Genomic DNA, 26,777 nt, shown 5'->3' on the forward strand with positions numbered 1-26,777 from the left:
TAATGATGCTTGCACTGCTCCTGATTCATTACCTCCGGCTCCTGCTAAGCCCGATAGGTTCTACAGGGTCCCGGACACTCATCACCATTTATACAAGGCTCCTTTTGCAGGTCCAGAGACTATCTCCCAGGGCCCTAAAGCTGTAGCAGCTACTTCTACAAAAAAACCCCTCCCCTCTGAAAGGGAATCCAGGTCCTTAGAGAGATGGGGTAAAAAAGTTTACACCTCTGCTACTTTGTCAGCTAGGGCTTTGAACTGCCAATTTCATATGATTCAATATCAAGAGTTTATGCTTGACCAGTTAACTAAAAAGCTGTCCTCTGAAGAATCTTTAGATAAAAAGCATGTTCAAGAAATGGTACATAACATACAGCAGGTTAGTAACCATTCTTTAAAATGTGGCTATGATGCACTGGAGGCTTCCTTTAGATCAGCCATGACTGGCACAGTTATCAGGAGGCATGCATGGTTGAAAGAACAGGCATTACCAGACCATGTCAAATCAAAGCTTTTGGATGCACCCATGGACAAGGTCAATTTATTTGGTTCCCCTGCACAGCAGGTACTAAAAAAGATGGAAGAGAAGGCAAAATCTGTAAAAACAGTGAAAGATTTCTTACAGGTTCAACCTCCAAGGTTTAGCAGGAACTGGCCCTCCAAGAATTGGTCCTTTCCGGACTCCTCTAAGACACAGAGAGGCAGGAATAGGCGTTCTAGAGGCAGAAACCAATCCAGGGGTGCCTACAGTGGACGCCAGTGGCAAGGTAACAACCAGCGAGGCACGGATGCAGCCACCACCACTACAACAACTCAATCACAGTGACTTGGCGGTGGCACCGCCTACCAGGGAACAACTAGAAGCACCCTTAGGCGGAAAGCTAACCTTATTTTCAAAGAACTGGCATTGCATCACAAGAGAAAAATGGATTTTGCAAACTATAGACCAAGGTTACAGGTTCCATTTCCATACTCTACCAGGAAAGAGAGGAATGCCAAACCTACCACCTACTCAAAGGACAGAAGCTCTAAAGCAAATATCTCAATTATTAAGAATGAGAGCTGTGGAAAAGGTACCATCTATGGAGCAAGGAAAGGGATTTTACTCCAGACTCTTCCTGGTACCAAGAAAAGAAAACAAATGGAGGCCTATTCTAGACCTGTCCGCTTTAAACACATTCCTCATTGTTCCAAAATTCAAAATGCTGACCCTACAGCAGCTTCTTCCCATGCTGGGCAAGGAGTCTTGGCTGGTAACTCTAGATCTCAAGGAGGCATACCTGCACGTCCCCATACGACCAATTTGCAGAAGATACCTCAGATTTCTTGCAGGATCAGAGCATTATCAATTCTCAGCATTGCCCTTTGGCTTATCTACTGCGCCCAGAGTGTTCACGAAATGCCTGGCATCAGTAATCGCTCATTGCAGACTTCAGGGGATTCAAATTTATCCCTACCTGGACGACTGCCTGATACAAGCGGACAACAAAAGCAAGCTAACAGAAGACTTATAAAGAGTCATTTACCTGCTGCAAGCCCTGGGATATACAGTCAATATAAAAAAGTCAAGGCTGATTCCATCCCAAAGAATAACCTTTCTGGGTGCAGAGCTGGACACATCAAAACAAATGGCATTCCTAACTGCAGAAAAGAAAGAGCAACTACCTCTCTATTTCTTGGCATTAACAAAGCAGAACCATCTAACTGCAAGAAAAGTGCTACAAGCTCTAGGCTTCATGGCATCCTGCATAATACTGGTCCCTCATGCCAGACTGCATATGAGAAAGCTACAGTGGTACCTAAAGAATTTGTGGTCCCAACACAAGCACAGCCTAGAAACCAAAATTCCAATAATCCCATGCCTGAAGCAAGAGTTCCTATGGTGGGCTCAGGCCTGTCAATCAAACACAGGATTGCCCTTCTGCAACAGTCAACCAAGACAAACCATCACGACAGATGCCTCAGACCTCGGTTGGGGGCACACATGCTGGGCAAGTGCATTCAAGGCCTATGGACTCAAGACCAGCTGCACCTGCACATAAATCTAAAGGAAATGATGGCAGTAAAATTGGCAATCCAGTCATTCAGACCTTTTCTCCAAGAAGGTCAGTTGATGATAAGGACAGACAACACCACAGTTATGTGGTACATCAACAAACAGGGAGGCACACATTCATATCCTCTGTGCCGGCTGGCACTGGACCTATGGGATGTGGCTCTGAGCTACAACATTCAGTTACAAGCAATTTTTGTACCGGGGAAGGAAAACATTCTAGCAGACATACTAAGCAGAACTACCACCGATGCCCACGAATGGATGCTGCATCCGGACATCTTCAAAGCCATCACAAGAGAATGGGGATTACCACAAATAGACTTGTTTGCATCCCCACTCAATCACCAGCTAAAGAAATTCTGCACAAGGACGTACCACCCACTTGCTTGGAAGGTGGACTCCCTATCTTTCAGTTGCAAAAATCTGACAGCATACGCATTCCCACCACTTCCTTTGATGCACAAGGTGCTTCTGAAGATCAAAGAGGAACGTCCGAGGATCATTCTGATAGCTCCAGACTGGCCAAGACAACATTGGTATCCATTGCTGAGGAGCATGTCTCGGGAACAAATATGGACACTCCCCCTGATCCCATTGCTGTTAACACAGAACAACTACAACATCCTGCATCCAAACCTGAAGACTCTGCAGCTAACTGCCTGGAACATTACATAACAGCAATTAACCCAAATTTATCCCAAAGGGTTAAAGACATAATCCTGGAGGCTCGTAGACCTTCAACAAGAAAGAATTATGCAGCAAAGTGGAAAAGATATCTCATTTGGAGTACTGCAAAGGGGCAAGATGTGACACTGGTGAACATAGCCAACATCCTGGAGTACTTGGCAGAGCTCTTCCATACAGGCCTGTCCTATTCTTCCATCAAGATACATGCATCAGCTATTTCAGCAGAATACAGCTTGGATCCTCCTGTCTTCTCTCATCCTCTGCTCAGACAGTTTCTGAGAGGAATTAAAAATGTGAAACCTCCCAGGAAACCTCCATTGCCAGCATGGGACTTGAACTTTGTGCTAGAAAAATTGACACTTCCCCTTTCGAACCAGCAGCAACAGCAGAATTACAATACTTATCCTGGAAGACTGCTTTCCTGCTGGCAATAACTTCAGCAAGAAGGGTCTCTGAACTACAGGCATTAATGGCAGTGCAACCCTTCCTGATCTTCCATCAAGATAGAGTGTCCATGAGAACAAATCCTACATTTATGCCTAAGGTGGTATCCAGAGTCTCTTTAAATCAGGCTATCCACCTACCTACATTCTTCCCCAACCCACAGAACAGGGGAGAAAGACTCTTGCATACCTTGGATGTACATAGACAATTACGCTACTACCTGGACAGGACAAAAACCAATAGAAAAACTGACCAGCTTCTGGTAGCATATGCAATAGGAAAGGAAGGAAAACCAATTTCAAAACAGACAATCTCCAAATGGATAGGAAATTGCATTAGATTTTGTTACTCCTACCATGGAAAGAAAACCCCCGAGAACATCAGGCCTCACTCCACAAGGACTACAGCCACTACCACAGCTTTCTTACGAGGAGTGGCTACCAAGGACATTATAGAGGCTGCTACTTGGACCTCCGTGCATACATTTGCCAAGCATTACAATTTACCTCTATACTCTAGATCCCGAGCAGGTTTTGCCACTGCTGTTTTGTAAGGGATCCTAACTACACCATAATCTCTACTCTTTTCCTCCTCCCCTAGTTTAGCTATGGTATTCTACCCATTTGTAAGGACTGCAGATGCATCCTTGAAGGACATAGTACAGTTTTGTACCTACCATAAATGTAGATGTCCGATAGGAATGCATCTGCAGTCAGGATTACCCACCCACCTTCCCCTCTGAGGTACTCCTAGGGTATTTGCCAACCTTCAGCTAGCTTGGGGGGGATCTATTATGGTGTATTTGTTTGTATATATGTACATACATGCTTATTTTATGTGTTTGCTCTCTACTATTTGGAAACTTTGGCATTTATCCAAATTTAGCCATCCAAGAAGGCACCTGGCATCTGGGGCAAGAAACACTGAGGAAAATGGCGTCAGCTGATGCCTTTATACCCGAAGAACTGCCGCAATGACGTCGGGTGAAGTGCGACACCAGCCGAAGCCAGACCCAGACTTTGGAATCCGGCCGACCGAAGGGCTGCCTGATGACAGGACAACCCATTTGTAAGGACTGCAGATGCATTCCTATCGGACATCTACATTTATGGTAGGTACAAAACTGTACTTTTTATTTACTAGAAAGTGCTCCCCCTAATTCACCAGGGATTAAATTGGCACCACCAAAGCCATTTTTAATACAGTTGGAAAATCTTGTGAAATTCAGAAATCTGCTGCTGTGGAAATTCAACTTGTTTGACCAATTTGATAAGATATCAATGAAAATGATACATTCTTGATTTATTTTTTGAGTTTTGAAATGTACTTTTTCCACCCTAGAGAGCCACAAAAAAGCCAGATAAACCCAGACGAGAAGAGAAAGAAGAGTATGATGTAACAGAATTGAGTAATGAAGAATTGAAAGAGCAGCTAATTAAAAATGGAATTAACCCTGGGCCTATCACAGGTATGTATATGGTGAAGTACAGGATTCTGTTTTATTTGCCTGTCTAATCCCGACTGTTGCACTGGAGCCATTTGTCCGATCTGATCCAACCATCTACCAGTGATCTAAATCATGAACTTCTAAGCTTTACCCTCCCATAATGTCCTGCACTCCTCCTAGCTCCAGATTTCATTTGCCACCATTACAAAATGTTGATCCTTCTATGCTGGCTAAGTGTTCTCTAAATTTTATTCCTTTTGCACAATGTTAAAGGCAATCTTGTCAATAGGTGCCTTGTGTGATATTTCTGTAATAGATACTGTTATGAAATCTTTTTTGACCGCTAATTTTTAGCATTTCTTTTTTGTTGGTGCTTTCTTGCCTCTACTCCTTGTGATACAGAGGCTGGTTTCTTTATGCCTTGTCTTAACTATTTTGTGGGGAATTTTTTTCTATTTAATTATTTTTAGTTGTGGGTTTCCTTTTCTCAAGATGAAGCACTTTTTAAAACCTTTTATTATTCAAGTGCACCCATAAAATCCTGTCTCTTGGCCAATGTTATTGCAACATGATTTGTTTAGGTCTTTAACACTGACATTGATTGCTCTGTTTGTCAGGGGTTTGGATCTAGAGCCCTGGCAGACAGAAGAAATTAGTTGATTATTTAATGTCTCCAGATCCCAAGAATTCTCAGAAAGGCAACAAAAGAAAGGCTAAAGATAAAAGTGAAAGTGAAGTACAAGGAAACAAAAGGAAATCTGTGGATCCTCAACCTTCATTGGATCCGAAGACTCCCAGAACAAAGCCTCTGTTTCATTACTGTCTGATCTGATGTTGTCCTCTTTTTTGATTCACGCATGGGTTATGGATCTGATCCTCAGGTCTGACTCTGCTTTCTTCTGTAGACTTCACCTTCCAGGCTCGAGCTCCCCCCCTTACCCACAATCCCCTGTACTAAGCACAGTTTCCTCAGATCTCATTTGCCACCATTCACATTGGACGCGCTTTTCAGTGCTTGAGATACTATTTGCAGTTCTCCTTTTGTTCTTCGTGTTTCACTGTTGCAGTCATTACAATTGGGTTATCCTGCTGGCAGGCTACCCTCAGTCGGCCTGAATTCCAAAGTCTAGGTCCGGCGTCGTTTGCTGTCGCCTCTTCCCTGACATCAGTGTGCCAGGGGTATAAAAGATGCAGCCGACCCCATTTTTTTCAGTCTTTCTTGCCGCGTGGTGCCCGAAGCAAAAGCAGTTCGCAAGTGCCGGTCGGTCGACTCCTGAGATTTTTGTGTTCGAATTTCAGATCCAAAGTCTTCACTAAAAGCTAAGTACCCCGTCGGGGAAACTTTTTTCTTGCTCCAGACCGATGTCAGAAAAAGTTACTAATTGTATTTCTTGTGGGAAGCAAATACCTCATAAGGACTTTCATTCTTACTGTATTCTTTGCCTTGGCCCTGACCACGACGTTGCTAGTTGTTGGTTTTGTGGTAGATTTAACCAATGCACTATTAAGCATTGGTACGATTTTGTATTTCACTATTTTGGCAGAAGGTTTAACTAGTAACCACAAAACACGAAAATATATCACAACAAATTCCAAAAACCTGTTCCAAGAACAGTAAAGGTCGTCCTCCCACACAAATCCAGGAAAGTAGAATCCACCAGCGATAATGTTAATAAGTTGGTTTATTACACGCCACACAAATAAAATCTAAGCGCTTTCGTCTCCCTTCGGAGACTTCTTCTGAGATAGATTAGAACTAAAAAGCACTTCAATTTATATGAATCAAATAGTGGGCTGGTCAATGAATTAATTGATACACGCTGCGGTGATTGGGAAACAAAATTAGAATATAAGGAAATGATGTGGCAATTGCGTTTGGATGCAAGTGGAGGGAAAGGCCTTAATGACCATATATCTATTTCTCCCATTTTAAAACTTTTTGCTGCTGACCCTAAGAGGGCTGTTAAAAGTTAGGAATATATTCATTACTTTTAATGAAGATACATACATGTATATAAATATATATTTTTACAAAAGGATATATTATATTATATTAAATTATTAATTATTAAATTATATTAATATATACAAAAGTTTTATAAAGAATTTATTTACATGTATATTTTTTACACATATTTTTTATATATATTTTTATATATATGTGTATTTATTTATTGATACTTATTGATATCTACATTTATGTGTGCATGTGCACATATATGTGTACATATACGTATGTGTGTGCATATATATATATATATATATATATATATATATATATATACACACACGTATACATATTTAATTTCTAGAAGAGTTGACAGTATTGTCTACCATTATTTCGTTATTAGTTTTTTCTGTTCTGTAGTTTTTGACATGATATGCTTTTTCTTTTTTATAATGTAACATGTCATATCAATTGTAACTTACAATTTATTTACTTACCCATTATATATACATGTTGGTAATGGGTTAATATATTTTCAGTATATTTTAACATATTTTAATATATTCATATTTTTAATATTTTCATTCTAACATTCACACAGCCGATTTTACAGTTTTTGTGACTTTAAAGGCTGAATTTACTGTTCTCCGAACAGAAAACTGTTAACTTACACACAATAGAAAACAGTGTGTATACTACTTTTAGAAGGCAATGAAGGAAATGTGTGTACCAATTAATTTATTGACCAGCCCACTATTTGATTCATATAAATTGAAGTGTTTTGTAGTTCTAATCTATCTCTGAAGAAGTCTCCGAAGGGAGACGAAAGCACTTGGATTTTATTTGTGTGGTGTGTAATAAACCAACTTATTAACATTATCGCTGGTGGATTCTACTTTCCTAGATTTGTGTGGGAGGACGACCTTTATTGTTCTTGGAACAGGTTTTTGAGAAGGTTTAACTATACAATGTCATCGGATAGCCATCCGACTACCGTAATTCACAAGAAACGCAAGGAAAAGGACAGGCATCCGAGGTCCAAAACCGACGACGAGTCTTTTTCTAAGCCAGTCGCCGGTTCTCAGTGAGGCGCCTCGCAGCCCCTGATGACTGCTACTTTAGACTCGCAGACCACTACCGACACCCACGTGGAGTCAACCAGGCCGCTGGAAGCTCAAGGTGTTGGACCTTCGGAAACTATTCCCTCAGATGGGTCTGGAGCCACTGAGCAGGCATCGGCTTCTGAGGGTTTTTTCAGACCTACTCATTTATATGTTAAAACGACTTAAGCTTCAAAGACAAAGACTAAAGCACCTTTAAAGACAAAGAAACAAGTACAACAGCCTCTTGGACAGGCCTCCATGCCTAAAAAAAAAGACGCTCAAAATGGCCGAAGACCTAATTACTTTGATCAGGGGTTCCCATCCCCCTCCTGATAAGAGGCCTAGGCAAGAGACAGAATATGAATCTTCAGATCAGGTTTCCATTTCATCTGATTCCTCTTCTGATCAGGAATACTCTCTTCCTCCCTATGAGGATTCTGATGCTGAAGAATCAATCCCTTCAGCCTCTCCTCCTGAGGATTATTCTTTTGGGGAAACTTTACATATCATGAGGGAGCATTTCCACTGTGAGAGCCAAGATTATTCAGAATCTAAGAAAAGGCTCAGAGACTTCCTTTTACTACCACAACACAGGCCCCTAGCTATTCCACCTGTTAGACATTGTAGATGATGTATTTTCGGAGTCCAGTCTGACCCATGACTTCTTACCTCCAGCTCCTGTTAAGCCGGACAGGTACTACAGGGTTCCTGGCTCTCATAAATTCCTTTTCAAAAACCCTGCGGCTGACCCAGAAACTATCTCTCAGGGTCCCAAAGGGGTCAAGGCTTCCACTGCAAAAAAACCCTGCTCCCTCTGACAGGGATTCTAGGGCACTGGACAGATGGGGGGAAAAAGATTTACACTTCTGCTACCCTGGCTATAAGGGCTTTAAATTGTCAGTTTCATATGCTCAAATATCAGCAATACATTACGTCACTGCTTAAACAAAAAATGTTGATAAATTCTGAATGTGCAAAAAACAAAGAAATGCAGGAATTATTGCATGCAGCTGAACAAGTTGGAAAGCATACTTTGCAATGTGGTTTTGATTCTCTGGAGGCCTCCTGCAGGGATGCAGTTACAGGTTCTGTCATTAGGAGGCATGCTTGGTTAAAGGAACAAAATCTACCTGATCATGTTAAAGCAAAATTATTAGATGCTCCATTACAGCATGATGTTTTGTTTGGTGTTAAAGCAGAAGAGGTGTTAAAGAAAATGGAGGACAAAGCTAAATCTATGCAAACCGTCAAGGATTTCTTACAGGTACAGCCACCAAGATTAGCAGACACTGACCTACAAAGAATTGGTCCTTTCCAGTGTCAGACAAGCCACAAAGAGGCAGATACAAACGCTCAAGAGGCACATCCCAGCCCCAAGGTTCATACAGGTCTAAACAATGGGGTGCTTCTACCTCCAAAACTGGAGAAGACAAATCACAGCCATACAGGAAACAGTCCCAATGACTTACCCCTGCCTGCACCAAGCACTTATCTTCTGGCAGCACCTTTAGGGAGAAAACTAGCACTTTTTTCTCAAAATTGGCACATAACCCAGGACAAATGGGTCTTAAACATAGTGTCACAAGGCTACAAGTTTCACTTCCATACACTGCTAAGGGCAAACGGTTGGCCAGACCTGCCAAAACATCAATGGGCAGAGGCACAAAAACAAGTCTCATCCCTCATGGACATGAGGGCCATTCAACAAGTACCAGAGCAAGAGCAGGGACAAGGATTTTATTCAAGACTGTTCTTGGTACCCAGAAAGGACAAAGCCTGGAGACCAATACTGGACCTATCTATTCTAAACATATCTGGATATTCCAAAATTCAAAATGTTGACTCTACAGCAGCTTCTGCCCATGTCGGGCAAGAAGGCTTGGCGTGTGACTTTGGGACATGCAGGTATGCCTCTTTTAGACCTAATCAGACAAACATGCAGAAGATACCTCAGATTCAAAGCTGGCTCAATGCACTACCAATTCTCTGCACTGCCCTTTGGCTTATCTACTGCACCCAGGGTCTTCACAAAGTGCCTGGCACCAGTAATTGCATTCTGCAGACAGAGGAATACAAATATATCCTTACTTGGATGACTGCCTCTTACAAGCAGAGAACAAGGACATTCTACTACAGCATCTGGAGTTTGTAGAGCGATTACTACTATGCCTAGGGTACACAGTCAACGAACAGAAATCAAAACTAGTACCCTCTCAAGAGATAATATTCCTGGGTGCAAGCTTAAATACAACTGTCCAGATGGCTTATCTCACGCCAGACAAACAAAGGCAACTGACTACCTATTTCAAACTGTTGGCAACAAAGGCCCAGTTATCTGCAAGAAAAATTCTGCAGGCTTTGGGCTTCATGGCATCCTGCATTCTACTAATTCCATATGCAAGGCTGCATATGAGGAAACTTCAGTGATACCTAAAAAGTGTTTGGACTCAACATTGCCACAGCCTGGAAACAATAGTTGCTCTCATTCCCTGCCTGCAACAGGAGTTTCGATGGTGGGTGAAGGCCTGTCACCAGAACAAGGGACAGTCATTCACTCTACCCCCAGCCACACAGACATTAACAACGGATGCATCGGATTATGCCTGGGGAGCCCACATGGCAGGAAAATGTATTCAAGGCACATGGTCCGCAAACCAAATGCATCTACATATCAATCAAAAAGAGATGATAGCTGTTCAAAATGCCCTGACAGCCTTCAAGGACCTACTTCATCTGGGACAACTACTGATAAAAACAGACAACACCACGGTCATGTGGTATATAAACAAGCAGGGAGGCATTCATTCTTACCCCCTTTGCAGACTAGCCACGACTTTGTGGAACACAGCATTGGCTTACCAAGTACATCTGCAGGCACAATTCCTGCCAGGAAATACAAATACTCTGGCAGACGAACTAATTACCCCAGACTGGCCACGCCAGTACTGGTATCCAGTCCTAAGGAATTTGTCTCAATGCCCAACCTGGACCTTACCTCAAGTGCCTCATCTACTGTCCCAGCAGAACAATCAAATCCTGCACAGCCAACTCAAGACCTTAAATCTGGCAGCGTGGCGGATAATGTAGTCATACAAAACACACCTCTCACTAAAGCGGTGATGGATGTTATTTTGGAGGCCAGGTGGCTTACTACTAAAAAATCCTATGCTGGAAAATGGAAGAGATTCTGTGCTTGGAACCAGGCACAAGGAATTGACACAGCTGTACCAAATATTCCTCAGATTTTACAATACTTAACTGAGATGCTAGACAAATGTCTATCCTTTTCATCTTTAAAAATTCATGCCTCTGCCATTTCAGCTCATTACAATACAGAGCCACCAGTCTTTTCTCATCCTGTATTAAGGCAGTACCTCAAAGGGGCCAAAAATTTAAGGCCTCCAAGGAGATCACCAATACCTGCTTGGGACCTATATTATGTCTTGGAAAAACTCACCCTGGCTTCTTTTGAGCCAGCCGCTACAGCTGATATAAAGTTTTTATCTTGGAAAACAGCTCTGCTCCTAGCAATAACTTCTGCAAGACGAGTCTCAGAGCTACAGGCACTCATGGCTGTGGAAACTTTTATCATTTTTTATCCAGACAGGGTTTCTCTGAGGACAAACCCGACATTTATGCCTAAGGTAGTGTCCAGTGTGGCCCTTTACCAAACTATTCATCTGCTTACCTTTTATCCAAACCCACAGAATAAGGGGGAGAGAATTCTGCATTCTTTGGACATGCACAGACAGCTACGCTTCTATTTGAACAGAACCAAAGCTTTCAGAAAGACATAGCAATCAATAGTGGCATATGCTGCAGGATCACAAAGAAAGGCCATCTCAAAGCAGACTATTTCAAAGTGGATAGGCCACTGCATTCGTTTCTGCTATTCACAACAGCCAGTACCTAAGGGCATTGGGCCACATTCAACCAGAGCAGCCGCCACTTCAGCAGCCTTCCTCAGGGGAGTACCAACCTGTTAGAAAAATATGTATTAGTGTATGTATTAGCAATATGCTTAGTGCATTTAAGGCTTGAAAAGGGTTAACACATTTATTCTATTTCATACTGCATAAAATCTGTACGAATTGTAGAAGCTTTCTAACCTTGTATTGTCATGAAATATGCGCAACTATTATCTTTGCTTATGCTTTGGAAATTTACAGGAAAGCAGATAATCCCTGCTTGTGTCAAGAAAATAATGAATAGATGTATTAATGTTATGAGACTTACAAGGAGTTCCGCTTGTGCTGTGAGAAAATACACAGTTGCAGGAGCTATACATAACCAGCACAAAGACTACTTGAAAATATGAATTGCAATCAGCACTTGCTTGTGTCTAAACTAGAAAAGTACCTTGAAATGTAACACATGTATTAGAACTACACAATATAAATTTGTAATGGGCTAGAGCCCACCAAGGCCAGGTTGTTTTTCTCAAAATGTTTTTCATAATTCCAGTCATGTCAGCAGAAAATCTGAGTAACTTCTGCTGTAGAACAATACTGAAAGTTGTGTTTGATTACGTCAACCACAGAAGGCAATGTCTTGTAGAACAGTATAAGAATAGCATACTTCCTGTTAGTAGTTAGGCAAAATCCTGTATTTGCATGATGTCCTTCAAGAATGCAACTGCAGTCATAACATGTGGGTTGTCCTGCCTCAGGCAGCCCTCGGTCGGCCGGATTCCAAAGTCTGGGTCCGACGTCTGCTGATGTCGCATTTCTCTCCGACGTCAGAGCGGCTGGAGTACATAAGCATCAGCCGACGCCATTTTCTTCAGTCTTTCTTGCCGCGCGGTGCCCGAAGCAGAAGCAGTTCGCAAGTGCCGGTCGGTCAGCTCCTGTATTCTACGATACGAAGTCATCAAAAGCTAAGTACTCCGTTGGGGACCTTTTCTTGCCTCAGCCGATGTCAGAAATTACTGAAAAAGTTAACAATTGTCTTTCTTGTGGTAAACAAATACCTCATAAGGATTTCCACTCTTACTGTCTCCCTTGCCTGGGCCCAGACCACGACGTCTCAGCCTGTGTAGCCTGTGCTCGCTTCAACAAGTGCACTCTCAGGCGCCGGGCGGAGTTCGCTGAAGATTTTTTCGGCGATAATTTTGCTTACACCATGCCGTTGGATCTCCCGACATCGCAAACTCCCAAAAAGCGAAAAGACCGGGACCGACATCCTCGGCCCGCGTCTACCACCGACTCCACGCCAAAACCTAGCGAGTGCTCGGTTCCTCTGAGACGGTCTCTCCACCGCTCCGAACCGAAGACACCGCATTACCGACGACTCCGATTCCAGACATTACTCCGACGCCAGTTATAGATTTTCCTCCGGATACCAAAACCGAGGAAATGCCCGAGACCATTGCTGTAGACAAGGTCACTCTTGCACGTGGAGCTGCCAGGCCCCCTATGGCCATGTCTATTAAGGCCTACACTAGGGCTAAGGCAGCCAGCAAAACAAAGCATATTACTTCTAAATCCTTACCTCAGCCGACTCCAGAGACACAAATTATGTCCATGGCTCATCAAACAGTGCCTGAGAGGGGCGAACAACTTAAGGCCCCTAGGAGAGCATCCACCGCTGCCTGGGACCTTAACTTTGAACTGGAAAGCTCATGCACCCACAGTTGGAAAACAGCCCTGCTTTTAGCTATAACTTCAGCAAGAAGAGTGTCTTGAGTTTGCAGGCACTAATGGCTGTGGAACCCTTCATTATTTTCCATGCTGACACGGTTTCCCTCAAGACTAACCCATCTTTTATGCCTAAGGTGGTGTCCAGTGTGGCTCTAAACCACTCCATCCATTTTCCAACCATCTTCCCTAACCCTCAGAATAAAGGAGAAAGGATCCTGCACTCCTTGGACGTGCACATACAGCTCAGGTTCTACCTTGACAGGACTAAACCTTTCAGAAAATCTGACCAGCTGCTAGTCAACTTTGCTACAGAGGCAGAGAGTAAGGCCATTTCAAAGCAAACTATTTCCAAATGGATAGCACACTGCATCCATTTCTGCTAGAAGTACCATGAAAAACCTACCTCACAGTGGATCAGACCACATTCCACTAGGGCCACTTCCACCTCTACAGCATTTCTCAAGGGAGTCCCTACCCAGGGACATTCTGGAAGCTGCAACCTGGAGTTCTGTACACACCTTCACCAAGCATTACCACTTAAATTTTTTTCTAAATCCAGAGCTGGATTTGCTACAGCAGTCTTGCAAGGCCTACTAGCCAGTCCTAGCACTTCTTGACTGCCTCCACCCTTCCTCAGCTTTGGGAATCAACCCTAGTGTGATGACTGCAACATTGAAACACGAAGAACATGGTACAGTTGTGTACACTTACCATAAATGTAGATGTCAGAGTGTATTCACTGTTGCAGTCCTGGTTTACCTCCCTCCAGCCCCCTGGCTTTCTCTATCTACCTCTCCTCTCTGTGGCTATTCCTAATGGCATTGCTATTTACTTTTTACTGGTGGTGTTCCTCACCATAAACTAGCTTCCTATTTGGGGGCTCCTGACATTTATGATGTAATGGCATCTGCTGCCTGTTTTATACCCCTGACGATCTGACGTCACAGAAGAAGCGACAGCATCCGATGCAGAAATCCTAAGACTATGGTATTCAGGCCAACTGAGTGCTACCTGCAGGCAGATAACCCAAGTGTGATGACTGCAACAGTGAATACACTCTAACATCTACATTTATGGTAAGTGTACACAACTGTACTTTGCTGGTACTGTGCCTTCTTTAACGTGAGAACCATTCATCGCAGAGCTCTTATTGTAGCCAAAATGGCATCCATCAACAAATAATCCGTAGACATTCTGAAAAAATGTAAGCATAAAGATACAGACCACTCAAGGCTAAGCCTTCCGACGACTTTACTTCTAAGCAGATAATCAGTAATTCGGAATTCAGTGAGGTGGCTTTGCAGCCCCTGATGCCCGATTTCATATTTTTGCAGGCCTCTACTGAGACCCTTTCGGAGTCTGGTATCCTGCAAAAATCATCTTTGTCTTCCAAGCCTTTGGTTGTCTCTGCCCCTGTTGGGTCCGAAGCCGCGACTCAGGCACCGGCTTCTGAGGAGGTCTTTCACACTACTTTCCTGCACCTAGCAGACAGGGGCAAGGTAAGCCTCGCAAGGACAGACCACCCAGACCCCTATTCCACGGTCAGCTGAGAACTAAACGGTGGACCACTTCTACTCCAAAGGCAGGGAGTTGTAAGCCATCTCTCTAGGGTAAAAATCCCTCAAGGACTGCACTGCTGTCACTTATCAACTACCAAGAACCATTGGGTCTTAAAGATTTTTTTTCAGGGATACAAATTTTTCCTTCTACCAATTCCAAGAGAGTACCCTTATCTCAGTATCACTGAACAGAGGCACTGAAACATGTCCAAGCTCACTTGTCCATAGGGGTAGTGGAAACCGTCCCCTCATATCAGTCAAGTAAAGGCTCTTATTCCACACTAGTCCTTGCTCCTAGGATAGAGGGCACTTGGCTCCCCTCCCTGGATCTACCCATTCAGAACACCTTCTTGGCGGTCACCAAATTCAAAATGCTAACTTTGCAGGAGTTGCTGCCTGGGCTGACTGAAAATGCATGGTTAATTACCCTACCTCCATAAGAGGCCTTGGCCCCCAGCCATAGCTTTTGGCGGACAGAAAAACTTACAAATTTACCTTTATCTGGACAACTGCCTCATTCAGGCAGATGGCAAAGAATAGCTCCTCGAGGACCCCCTGATTGTCAAAACTCTCCTTAACCCTTTCAGGGTACATCATCTATCTGAATAAATCACGACAAAACACCCTCCAGGAAGATCATTTTCTTGGGAACACTGCTGCACACAGCAGCCAAAATGGCCTTCCTATCCCCCAAAAAAGCAGAGATTCCTGCAACTCTTTTTCACCAGCTGGCTTCCAGGCATCGCCACATGGTGAGGAAGTCCCTGTAAGCCTTTGAGGTACATGGCATCTTGCATCCTTCTAATTTCTCTGGCCAGGGCTCACACGAGAAAACTTCAGTGGTATCTAAAGAACCTTTTGAGTCTGCACACACTACCTCCAGGAACCTCTCAAGCGCCGATCCCCTGTATAGAGGATGCGTTTCTCTGATTGGCAGGGGCCCCAGCTCAGAACAAGGGTCTTTTCTTCAACCTTTGCCCAACCGGGCAGACCATTACCACTGATGCCTCAGATATAGCTTGGGGTGCTCACCTAGAAGGCAGGCGCACCCAAGGTCTTTGGGATGCCCATCACCTTCCCTTACACTTCTACCAGAAGGAAATGATTGCAGTACAAAAGGCTCTGACATCCTTCAAACCCCATCTCAAGCCAGGGGTTCTCCTAATCAAAACAGACAATGCCACAGTAATGTGGTACACCCACTGACAGGGAAAGACCCTATCCTGCACTCTGTGCAGGCTAGCCATGAACCTCAAGCTGGCAGCTTCTTCCATGGAACTACACCTGATAGCCAGTACCCACCTGGAATTAACCACACACTGCCAGACCACTTAAGCAGAAACTTCCTGGACCCCCACGAGTGGCAGCTATACAAAAAAAAATCCTTTCACAAATCACCTGGGGGTGGTGGTCTCAACAGCTAGATCTTTTTGCTTTGCATCCCGACCAGCATCAGAAAAGGTTCTGTACCAGGGAGTATCACCACCTAGTGTGGAAGGTGGATGCCTTGACCTCCCCTGGAACACTCTGTGTACTCCTTCTCTCTTAGCCCCAAGGTACTGGTCAAATTAAGGGAGGAGAGACAAAAGGCCATCCTCAATTCCCCAGATTGGCCCAGGCAACGTTGGTACCCCTTACTGAGCAGCCTGACCTCACAGCCTCCCAGCCAGCTTCCCCCTGATCTTAGACCTCTTAACTCTGGGGAGGGGGTGCTGCACTCAGACTTGCAGACTCTCAAACTATCAGCATGGCAAATGCTCAAAAGGCAGACTAGGGGCCCGTGTTAAGCAAACAGATCCTACACATCATCACAGAGGCCAGATGGCCCAGCACCAGAAAATCTTACGCAGAAAAATGGAAAAGATTCTGCTCCTGGAGCCAGTCCAGAGGGGGCAGTACCTCACCACCTTCCATCCCTCTTATCCTGGACTACCTAGCGGAGCTACTTAATAGTGGCCTCTCCTTCCCTATTTAAATCCACACCTCAGCCATTTCAGTTCATTTTGATACAGAACAGCCCCTGTTATCCCACATTTTGATTAAACAACGCCTCATAGGGCCTTCTAATATCAGACCTCCCAGAAGGCCTCCCACTCCAGCCTGAGACCTGAATTATGTCTTGGGAAAAATCAACTCTACCACCCTTCTAACCTGCTACTTCAGCAGAACTTGGATACCTCTCCTGAAAGACTACTTTTCTCCTAGCTATCACCTCAGCCAGAAAGGTTTCACATCTTCAGGCACTGGTGGCCAGTGAGCCCTTCATCATCTTCCATGCAGATGGGATCTCCCTCAGGAATAATCCCTCCTTTATACCCAGGGTGGTATTTAATGTAATTATCTGCTAAGCCATACCTCTATCCCCCTTCTTTCCTAACCCTCAAAACAAGGGGGGAAGAATTCTGCATTCACTAGATGTGCACAGACAGCTCAGATACTATCTGGACCATACTAAATCCTTCAGGAAAACAGATCAACTCCTTGTCAGCTTTTCCGCAGGGGCAGAGGGGAAGCCCATTTCCAAACTATTCTTTTCCCAATGGATCTCACACTGTACCCATGTCTGCTACACCATGTATGGGAAAACATTCCATTAGGGCAGCCTACACTTCTTCAGCATTCCTCAGAGGAGTTCCCAGCAGGGATATCTTGGAAGCTGCCACCTGGACTTCTGTCCATACCATTACCAAGTTTCACCACCTATCTCTATTCTCTAAGGCCAGGGCAGGGTTTGCCTCTGCAGTCCTGCAGGGCATGCTGACCCATTCCTAGGTCTCTTACTAATCCTACCACCCCTCTCCTCAGCTTTGTGAATCCTCCCACAGGTGATGACTGCAGCAGTGAAACACAAAGAACATAGTACAGTTGTGTACACTTACCAGTAATGTAGATGTTCGAGTGTATTCACTGTTGCAGTCCTGGTTTCCCACCATCCTCCCCCCTTGTATCTTCTTTTTTAGGGAGATGCAAGTTTCTAATGGTGGCTTTTAGCCACCAGGACCACTTTTCCATATTTACTTGTGCCTCTGACTGGTTAGGGCAAGAAAAGCTGATGTAATGGCATCTGCTGCCTTCCTTTACAGCACTGACGACTTGACGTCGGACAACAAGCGACAGCAGCAGATGCAGAAAAACATTGACTCTGGTATTCAGGCCGGCCGAGGGCTACCACAGCAGGAATAACCCACAGGTGATGACTGCAACAGTGAATTCACTCTAACATCTACATTTATGGTAAGTGTACACAACTGTACTTTCCCTCCCTTGTGGGAGTCCCTGTTTCTTCAGAGTCCTCCCCAGAGCACTCCATGGAGGAGGTACATGATAAGAGAAAATGCAAAAGGGAGGCACTCTTGACTCCCCTATGGAGTCCCTCACCGAGGGCACGGACCACAATGAAGGGGAGAGGTCCCCCAAATCTCCACCCGACTATCTCTCCTTTGGGCACATCCTTGAAATCTTGAAGCAGAAGGGCAGATGCTCTCCCAAACACCCGTCTTCTGAGGGGTCATGTTTCTGAAGACTTTCGGGATGGGGGCCCATCTACTTCCTGGGTGTCTCCCACTGCAGACGAGTTGGTAGATTTGATCACCAGCAGGGCCTGGAAGGAGCCCGACATGGTGGAGCCAGTCACAAAAAGAGCAGATAAATTTCTTAGCCCTCCTGCGGGACCATTCTTTCTGGTGCAAAGGTGTCCCAGTCAGTGCCATCATGGTTGCTGCCGCCACCAAGGAGTTGGCAGAGCAGAGCTCCACGGCCCATTCCCCAAACAGGGAGTCCTGGTCGGTGGACCGTTTTGGGAAGTGTGTGTATGCCTCAGCCATACCTCACAACGTGGAAGGATCAAAAATCTGGACAAAGGTCTGTGAAAAATAGGTACAAATCTGTATGCTGATTAACATAAAATTTGCATACATAATTATGTAACCCCACACACTCAAGTGGAATTGTGTGATATCAACTTTCAAACACAAACTGAAGAACATACAACCAAAATATGGCCCCAGAGTCCCTCTGCAGCCATTTCAATGTCCTATTACTTGGCTGATGTCCTTCAAGGATGCATCTGCAGTCCTTACAAATGGGTTGTCCTGTCGTCAGGCAGCCCCTCGGTCGGCCGGATTCCAAAGTCTGGGTCTGGCCTCGGCTGATGTCGCACTTCACCCGACGTCATAGCTGCAGTTCTTCGGGTATAAAGGTATCAGCCGACGCCATTTTCCTCAGTCTTTCTTGCCACGTGGCGCCCGAAGCAGAAGCTGTTCGCAAGTGCCGGTCAGTCAGAACCAGAGATTACTACTACCGAAGACTTCTAAAAAGCTAAGTACCCCGTTGGGGACTCTTTCTTGCCTCAGCCGATGTCAGAAAAAGTGAATAACTGTTTAACTTGTGGGAAACAAATACCTCATAAAGATTTCCACTCTTACTGCTTCCTTGCTTAGGCCCAGACCACGACGTAGCAGCTTGTCTAGCCTGTGCTTCTTTCAACCAGCGGATGCTTAGACGTCGGTCGGAATTTGCTGAGGAGTTTTTCGGCTCCGCTTTTGCTTACATTATGCCGTCGGATACTCCGACTACGCAAATATCTAAAAAGCGCAAGGAAAAGGACCGACACTCGCGGTCTGTGGTTTCAGCCGAAACCACGGTTAAGCCAACCGCGAGTGTCTCGGTTTCGGCTGAAACCGAGCCCACGGTTCTTCCTTCGGCCGAAAACGTACCTCCTACCGAGGCCTCATCGAGCTTGGCTGAATCTGCTACTGAAATCCCACCCGCTCTTGCAGGTTCACAGGATTTATCTGATACTATCCCTTTGGATATTTCTACCCCTGCACGTGGAGCTGCTAGGCCACCTGCATCCATGTCGATTAAGGCCTTTGCCAGGGCTAAAGCAGCAAAATCTACCAAAACTGTGCCTGCTAAGACCCCCTCTCACAGGCCTAGCTCTAGTTCACAAATGCTTAGTCTAGCAGAGGATCTCATTTCTTTAATCCGGGGATCCCAACCACATCCAGACAGGGCCTCTCACCCACCTCCAGAGAAGAGGCCTAGAGTAGAGCCCCCTGAGCCAGTTTCTTCAGATGACTCCTCTGATGAATCAGATAATTCAAACCCTCCAGAGGGCCCTTTTTCTCCTTATGAGGACTCTGATGCAGAAGAGTCCATTCCTTCTGCCTCTCCGCCTGAGGAATTCTCTTTTGGGGAAACCTTGCATGCTATGAGGGAACAATTTCAATGGCAGGGCCAGGATTTCTCAGGAAAAGGCTTAGAACCTTTTTGCATTTGCCACAGCATAGGCCTTTAGCCATTCCTCCAGTACTTACTGTTGTGGATGATGCATTTAATGATGCTTGTACTGCTCCTGATTCTCTTCCTCCGGCCCCTGCTAAGCCCGATAGGTACTACAGGGTTCCGGACACACATTATCATTTGTATAAGGCTCCTTTTGCAGATCCCGAAACTATCTCCCAGGGACCCAAGGCTGTAGCAGCTACCTCTGCCAAAACCTCCCTCTGAAAGGGAATCTAGGGCCTTAGAGAGATGGGGTAAAAAGGTTTACACTTCTGCTACTCTTTCAGCTAGGGCCTTGAACTGTCAATTCCACATGATTCAGTATCAGGAATTTATGTTAGACCAGTTAACTAAAAAACTGTCCTCGGATGAACCATTAGACAAAAAATCTGTACAGGAAATGGTACATAACATTCAGCAGGTCAGTAATCATTCCTTAAAATGTGGCTATGATGCACTGGAGGCTTCCTTTAGATCAGCCATGACTGGTACAGTGATCAGAACACATGCATGGTTAAAAGAGCAGACCTTACCAGACCATGTTAAATCGAAGCTCCTAGATGCTTCCATGGATAAGCTCAATTTGTTTGGCTCCCCTGCACAGCAGGTGCTGAAGAAGGTGGAAGAGAAAGCAAAATCTGTCCAGACAGTCAAGGATTTCTTGCAGGTCCAGCCTCCAAGGTTTAGCAGGAACTGGCCTTCCAAGAATTGGTCCTTTCCAGACACCTCCAGAGCTCCGAGAGGCAGCAATAGGCGCTCAAGAGGCAGGGGTCAATCCAGAGGTGCTTACAGGGGACGTCAGTGGCAGGCTAACAACCAGCGAGGTACAGCCACAGATCCAGCCACCACCACTTCCACAGGACAATCACAGTTACTTGGCTTTGGCACCGCCTACCAGGGAACAACTAGAAGCACCCTTAGGCGGGAAGCTAGCCTTATTTTCAGTAAACTGGCATTACATCACAGGAGACAAATGGATTTTACAGACAATAGACCAAGGTTACAGGTTTCACTTCCATACTCTACCAAGGAAGAGAGGAATGCCAAACCTACCTCCAAATCAGAAGACAGAAGCTCTAGAACAAATAACTCACTTACTAAGGATGAGAGCTGTAGAAAGGGTACCATCTATGGAACAAGGGCAAGGATTTTACTCCAGACTCTTCCTGGTACCAAGAAAAGAAAACCAATGGAGACCTATTCTCGACCTGTCCGCTTTAAACACATACCTCATTGTTCCAAAATTCAAAATGCTGACCCTACAGCAACTTCTTCCCATGCTGGGCAAGGAGTCTTGGCTGGTAACTCTAGATCTCAAGGAGGCATACCTGCACGCCCCCATACGACCAAATTGCAGAAGATACCTCAGATTTCTTGCAGGATCAGAGCATTATCAATTCTCAGCATTGCCCTTTGGCTTATCTACTGCGCCCAGAGTATTCACGAAATGCCTGGCATCAGTAATTGCTCATTGCAGGCTTCAGGGAATTCAAATTTACCCTTACCTGGACGACTGCCTGTTACAAGCGGACAACAAAAACAAATTAACAAAAGACTTGAAAAGGGTCATTCATCTACTACAAGCCCTGCTGGGATACACAGTCAATATAAAAAAGTCAAGGCTGATGCCATCCCAAAGGATAACCTTCTTGGGTGCAGATCTGGACACATCAAAACAAATGGCATTCCTGACAGTAGAAAAACAGGAGCAACTCCCTCTCTACTTCATGGCATTAACAAAGCAGAACCAGCTAACAGCAAGAAAAGTCCTGCAAGCCCTGGGTTACATGGCATCCTGCATAATATTGATTCCACATGCCAGACTACATATGAGAAAGTTACAGTGGTACCTAAGGAATTTATGGTCTCAGCACAAGCACAGCCTAGAAACCCAAATTCCAATAATTCCATGCCTGAAGCAAGAATTCCAATGGTGGGCTCAGGCCTGTCAATCAAACAAAGGACTGCCCTTCCACAGCACTCAACCAAGCCAGACCATCACAACGGACGCCTCAGACCTCGGTTGGGGGGCGCACATGCTGGACAAGTGCATACAAGGCTTATGGACTCAAGACCAGCTGCACCTACACATAAATCAAAAGGAAATGCTGGCAGTAAAACTGGCAATTCAGATATTCAGACCATTTCTTCGACAGGGTCAACTGTTGATAATGACGGACAACACCACAGTTATGTGGTACATCAACAAACAGGGAGGCACACATTCATACCCTCTATGACGGATGGCAATGGACCTCTGGAATGTGGCCCTGAGCTTCAACATTCAGTTACAAGCAATTTTTGTGCCAGGAAAAGAAAATATACTAGCAGACATCCTAAGCAGAACTACCACGGATGCCCACGAATGGATGCTGCATCCGGACATCTTCAAAACCATTACAGGGAAATGGGGACTACCAGAAATAGACTTATTTGCATCCCCACAAAATCACCAACTGAAAAAATTCTGCACAAGGACGTACCACCCACTTGCTTGGAAAGTGGACTCCCTATCTTTCATTGGGAAAAACCTGACAGCATATGCATTCCCACCTCTTCCTTTGATGCACAAGGTGCTATTGAAGATCAAAGAAGACCGTCCAAGGATCATCCTGATAGCTCCAGACTGGCCAAGGCAACATTGGTACCCATTACTGAGGAGTATGTCTCGGGAACAAATATGGCCCCTACCCCTAGTTCCCTTACTGTTAACACAGAACAACTTCAAAATCCTGCATCCAAACCTGAAAACACTGCAGCTGGCTGCCTGGAACATTGCATAAGACCAAATAACCCAGATTTATCTCAAAGGGTTAAAGACATTATCTTGGAGGCTCGCAGACCCTCAACAAGAAAAAATTATTCTGCAAAATGGAAAAGATATCTCATTTGGAGTACTGCAAAAGGAGAAAATGTGTCACTGGTAAACATAGCTAACATCCTGGAATACTTGGCAGAGCTCTTCCACAATGGCCTGTCCTATTCTTCCATTAAGATTCATGCATCAGCTATTTCAGCAGAATACAACTTGGATCCTCCAGTCTTCTCACATCCTCTGCTCAGGCAGTTTCTGAGAGGAATTAAAAATGTAAAACCACCTAGGAAGCCACCATTGCCAGCATGGGACTTGAACTTTGTGCTAGAAAAGTTGTCACTCCCTCCTTTCGAGCCAGCAGCAACAGCAGAATTACAGTACTTATCATGGAAAACTGCTTTCCTGCTTGCAATCACTTCAGCAAGAGGGGTTTCTGAACTACAGGCATTAATGGCAGTACAGCCCTTCCTGATCTTCCATCAAGACAGAGTGTCCATGAGAACGAATCCTACTTTTATGCCAAAGGTGGTCTCCAGGGTATCTTTAAATCAAGCTATCCACCTGCCTACTTTCTTCCCCAACCCACAGAACAGGGGAGAAAGACTGTTGCATACCTTGGATGTACATAGACAATTACGTTACTACCTGGACAGGACCAAGAGCAATAGAAACACTGACCAGCTACTGGTAGCATATGCAACAGGAATGGAAGGAAAAGCAATTTCAAAACAGACAATCTCTAAGTGGATAGGAAATTGCATTAGATTTTGTTACTCCTACCATGGGAAGAAAACTCCAGAAAACATCAGGCCTCACTCTACAAGGGCTACAGCCACTACCACAGCTTTTTTACGAGGAGTGGCTACCAAAGACATTTTAGAGGCTGCTACTTGGAGCTCCGTGCATACATTTGCCAAGCATTATAATTTGCCCTTATACTCCAGATCCCGAGCAGGTTTTGCCACTGCTGTTTTGCAAGGGATCTTAACTACACCATAATCTTATTACTCCTCCTCCCCCAGTTTGGCTATGGTATTCTACCCATTTGTAAGGACTGCAGATGCATCCTTGAAGGACATAGTACAGTTTTGTACCTACCATAAATGTAGATGTCCGATAGGCATGCATCTGCAGTCAGGATTACCCACCCTCCTTCCCCTCTGTGGTACTCCTAGGGTATTTGCCCATCTTGTAGCTAGCTGGGGGAATCTATTATGGTGTATTTGTTTGTATATATGTAAAGACAAAAGAATCCGGAGGCAGCGCACACAAACCGCACTTTATTCGAAAAATAAATGAATCCAAATCTTATTCACAAAGTCCGTAAACGCTGTTAAACATCCAATACATGCGTTTTCGTCAGCCAATAGCTTAGACTTCATCCGACAAAGTTAATTGAGTAATTAAGCATTATATAAAGAAATACATATGAAAAGACCAATAAAAACCAAGCATCTTAGTTAAAACCAATAAAAGTAATGACAGCCTAAGGAGCTCATTATAATAAAATTCTAAATGATTAAAAATGTCAAAAACAATGTATAAAAAGTTTTTCTTTTAAAATAATTCCAATATTTAAAAGCAGAGGTTTTAATTAAAACATGTTATAGTTCATTAGGTTTCTAAACCCACAATAAAATGAAGCTGTTTGGTTAAAAAACTGTTTGTTGTCTTGATGTAAACAATGATTTAAATAGGTACATAAAGAAGAAGCACAGACAACAGTGCCCTCTACTGTTCTTTAGGACTAATTTAATGAATTTCAAACTTTAATTGATCTCAATTTAAGAGCTGGAACTATTGAGATACATTCATTGAGACCTGGTAATTTGTTGGCTTCTAATAGTATTTGCCAATAAAGTTCCCTGTATTCAAGCCATTCTTCCCAGGGACCTCCTCTTGTTTCTTTTTTAACTTGCTCTAAAACAAAAAAGGAGAACGTGGCTTCCTTATAGGTCTTAGTGTGTTTGAACAAAGCATTAGTGTCCTTTGCTTTTTGTATCTCATATAAATGTTCATAAATCCGCCTCTTCAATACTCTTTCTGTTTTACCAACATAATACAAACTGCATTTTGTACACATTGCGAGGTAAACCACTCCCTGGGAATCACAGTTGAATAGGCCAGTGCTGTATATATTAATATCCCTTACTTCAATAAAAATTTCTCTTTTGTTAGAAATGTAGGGACATTGTTTACAGTGCCCACAATGGAATGTTCCGTGTGAGGTGTTACTAAGGCATGCCCTCTCCAAGTGGTGATGAGGATCTTTTGTGAGATTATTTTCTAAAACTTTTTTTATACTACGTGCGTTTTTATATACCATTTTTGGTATTTTTCCTTTTAGGTTCGGTATATCTGAGAATGAGATGAATTTTTCCCACTCTGTAAGAATCATGCTTTTTATCTTGGAATTGAAACCATTAAATTCCAAGATAAGTGCTGATTGGTAATCAGAATCAGCTGGGGTATGGTTTATGTTTATGTTTATCTGACCATTTGTGGTGTGCTCACTTAAAACTTTGTCGTTTAGACAACCTTTTATAGGTTTAAATTTGGTCTGTCTATATTGTTCAACTTCTGTTCTAATATCTTTTATGAACTCAAGTGGGTATCCTCTGGCAAGGAACATGGCTTCTAGTGTGTTGCATTCTACATAAAAGTCTTCGTCCTTGCTTGTCATTCGACAACCTCTAACAAATTGTCCTTTGACAATGTTTCTCTTGCAATGGGGCGGGTGTGCACTGTGAAAGTGCAGGTAGGAATTGCAGAACGTGTTTTTCCGGAATATTTTGGTCTCAAAATCTTTAGAAATTTTATTCTTTTGGACCTCCACATCCAAGTATTGAAGGCTGTCCACCGAACTTGTGTGTGTAAATCTCAAATATGAGGTAGTGTGGTTAATATACTCCAAAAATAGAGATAGTTTTTCACTGCCCCCAGTCCAAAAGATAACAATGTCGTCAAGAAAGCGTCGATATAAGGACCAATATTGTTGAAATTCTGAATTCAAAATTAAAATCCAATTCCCAACCTGCAAGAACAATGTTGGCATAAGTTGGTGCACACGCCGCCCCCATTGCTACCCCTTTTATTTGCTGGTAGAATTCTCCGTTAAATGTTAGAAAATTGTACTTCAAAATGTTGTCCATAAGTCCCACTACGGCAACCTTTTCTGTGTGTGTTAAGGTATTGTCCATAAAAATCATGTCCTCAAAGATCCTCATTCCTTCATTGTGTGGGATACAAGTAAAGAGGTCCACCACATCAATGGTAACAAAAATCAAATTCTCAGAAAAGAGGGTAGATGTAATATTTCTAAGTAGGTCCCATGAGTCTTTTAGTATATGACCAAAGTTGTTGCAAATGTGTTTGATCTTATTGTCCACAAATTTGGCCATAGGCAGCGTCTTTGAGCAGTCAGCCGACACGATCGGTCTCAGTGGTGGATCGCTTACATTTTTATGGACCTTCGGAATGCCGAATATTATTGGAACCTTTGGTTTGGGCACTGATAAAAACTTATGCGTATTGTTGTTAATTGTTCCTTCAATAATCATATGATCAAGTGCCATGTCTATCTTTTGATAAGCCAATTCGACCTCATCCATGGAAACATTTCTATACTTTGTCTCTTCACGAAGAATTTTGTTCATTTTTCCTTCGTATATAATGTTCTCCATTATAACTACTCCACCTCCCTTATCTGGTTTCATGATTCTGATTGATGTATTCTTCTTTAATTCTTCTAGTGTTGCATATTCTTCCTTTGTTAAGTTATACATCAAGTGATGCT

The 26,777-nt window shown here is 43.8% G+C and overlaps 1 protein-coding gene across 3 annotated transcripts in view; it reads left to right on the top strand.

Annotated features, from left to right (window-relative positions):
* The window catches only part of TMPO (thymopoietin), a 1,066,167-nt gene that overhangs the window by 311,407 nt on the left and 727,983 nt on the right, over positions 1-26,777 (top strand). For all 3 annotated transcript variants that reach the window (XM_044087819.1, XM_044087820.1, XM_044087821.1), the window contains exon 2: positions 4,526-4,652. In XM_044087819.1, the coding sequence (XP_043943754.1) occupies positions 4,526-4,652 (127 nt within the window). The remainder of the gene's footprint in view (positions 1-4,525; positions 4,653-26,777) is intronic.

Source organism: Protopterus annectens, chromosome 11.part0 (genome assembly GCF_019279795.1).
Source record: "Protopterus annectens isolate FY-2018-M chromosome 11.part0, PAN1.0, whole genome shotgun sequence".
Lineage (NCBI taxonomy): Eukaryota > Metazoa > Chordata > Ceratodontiformes > Protopteridae > Protopterus > Protopterus annectens.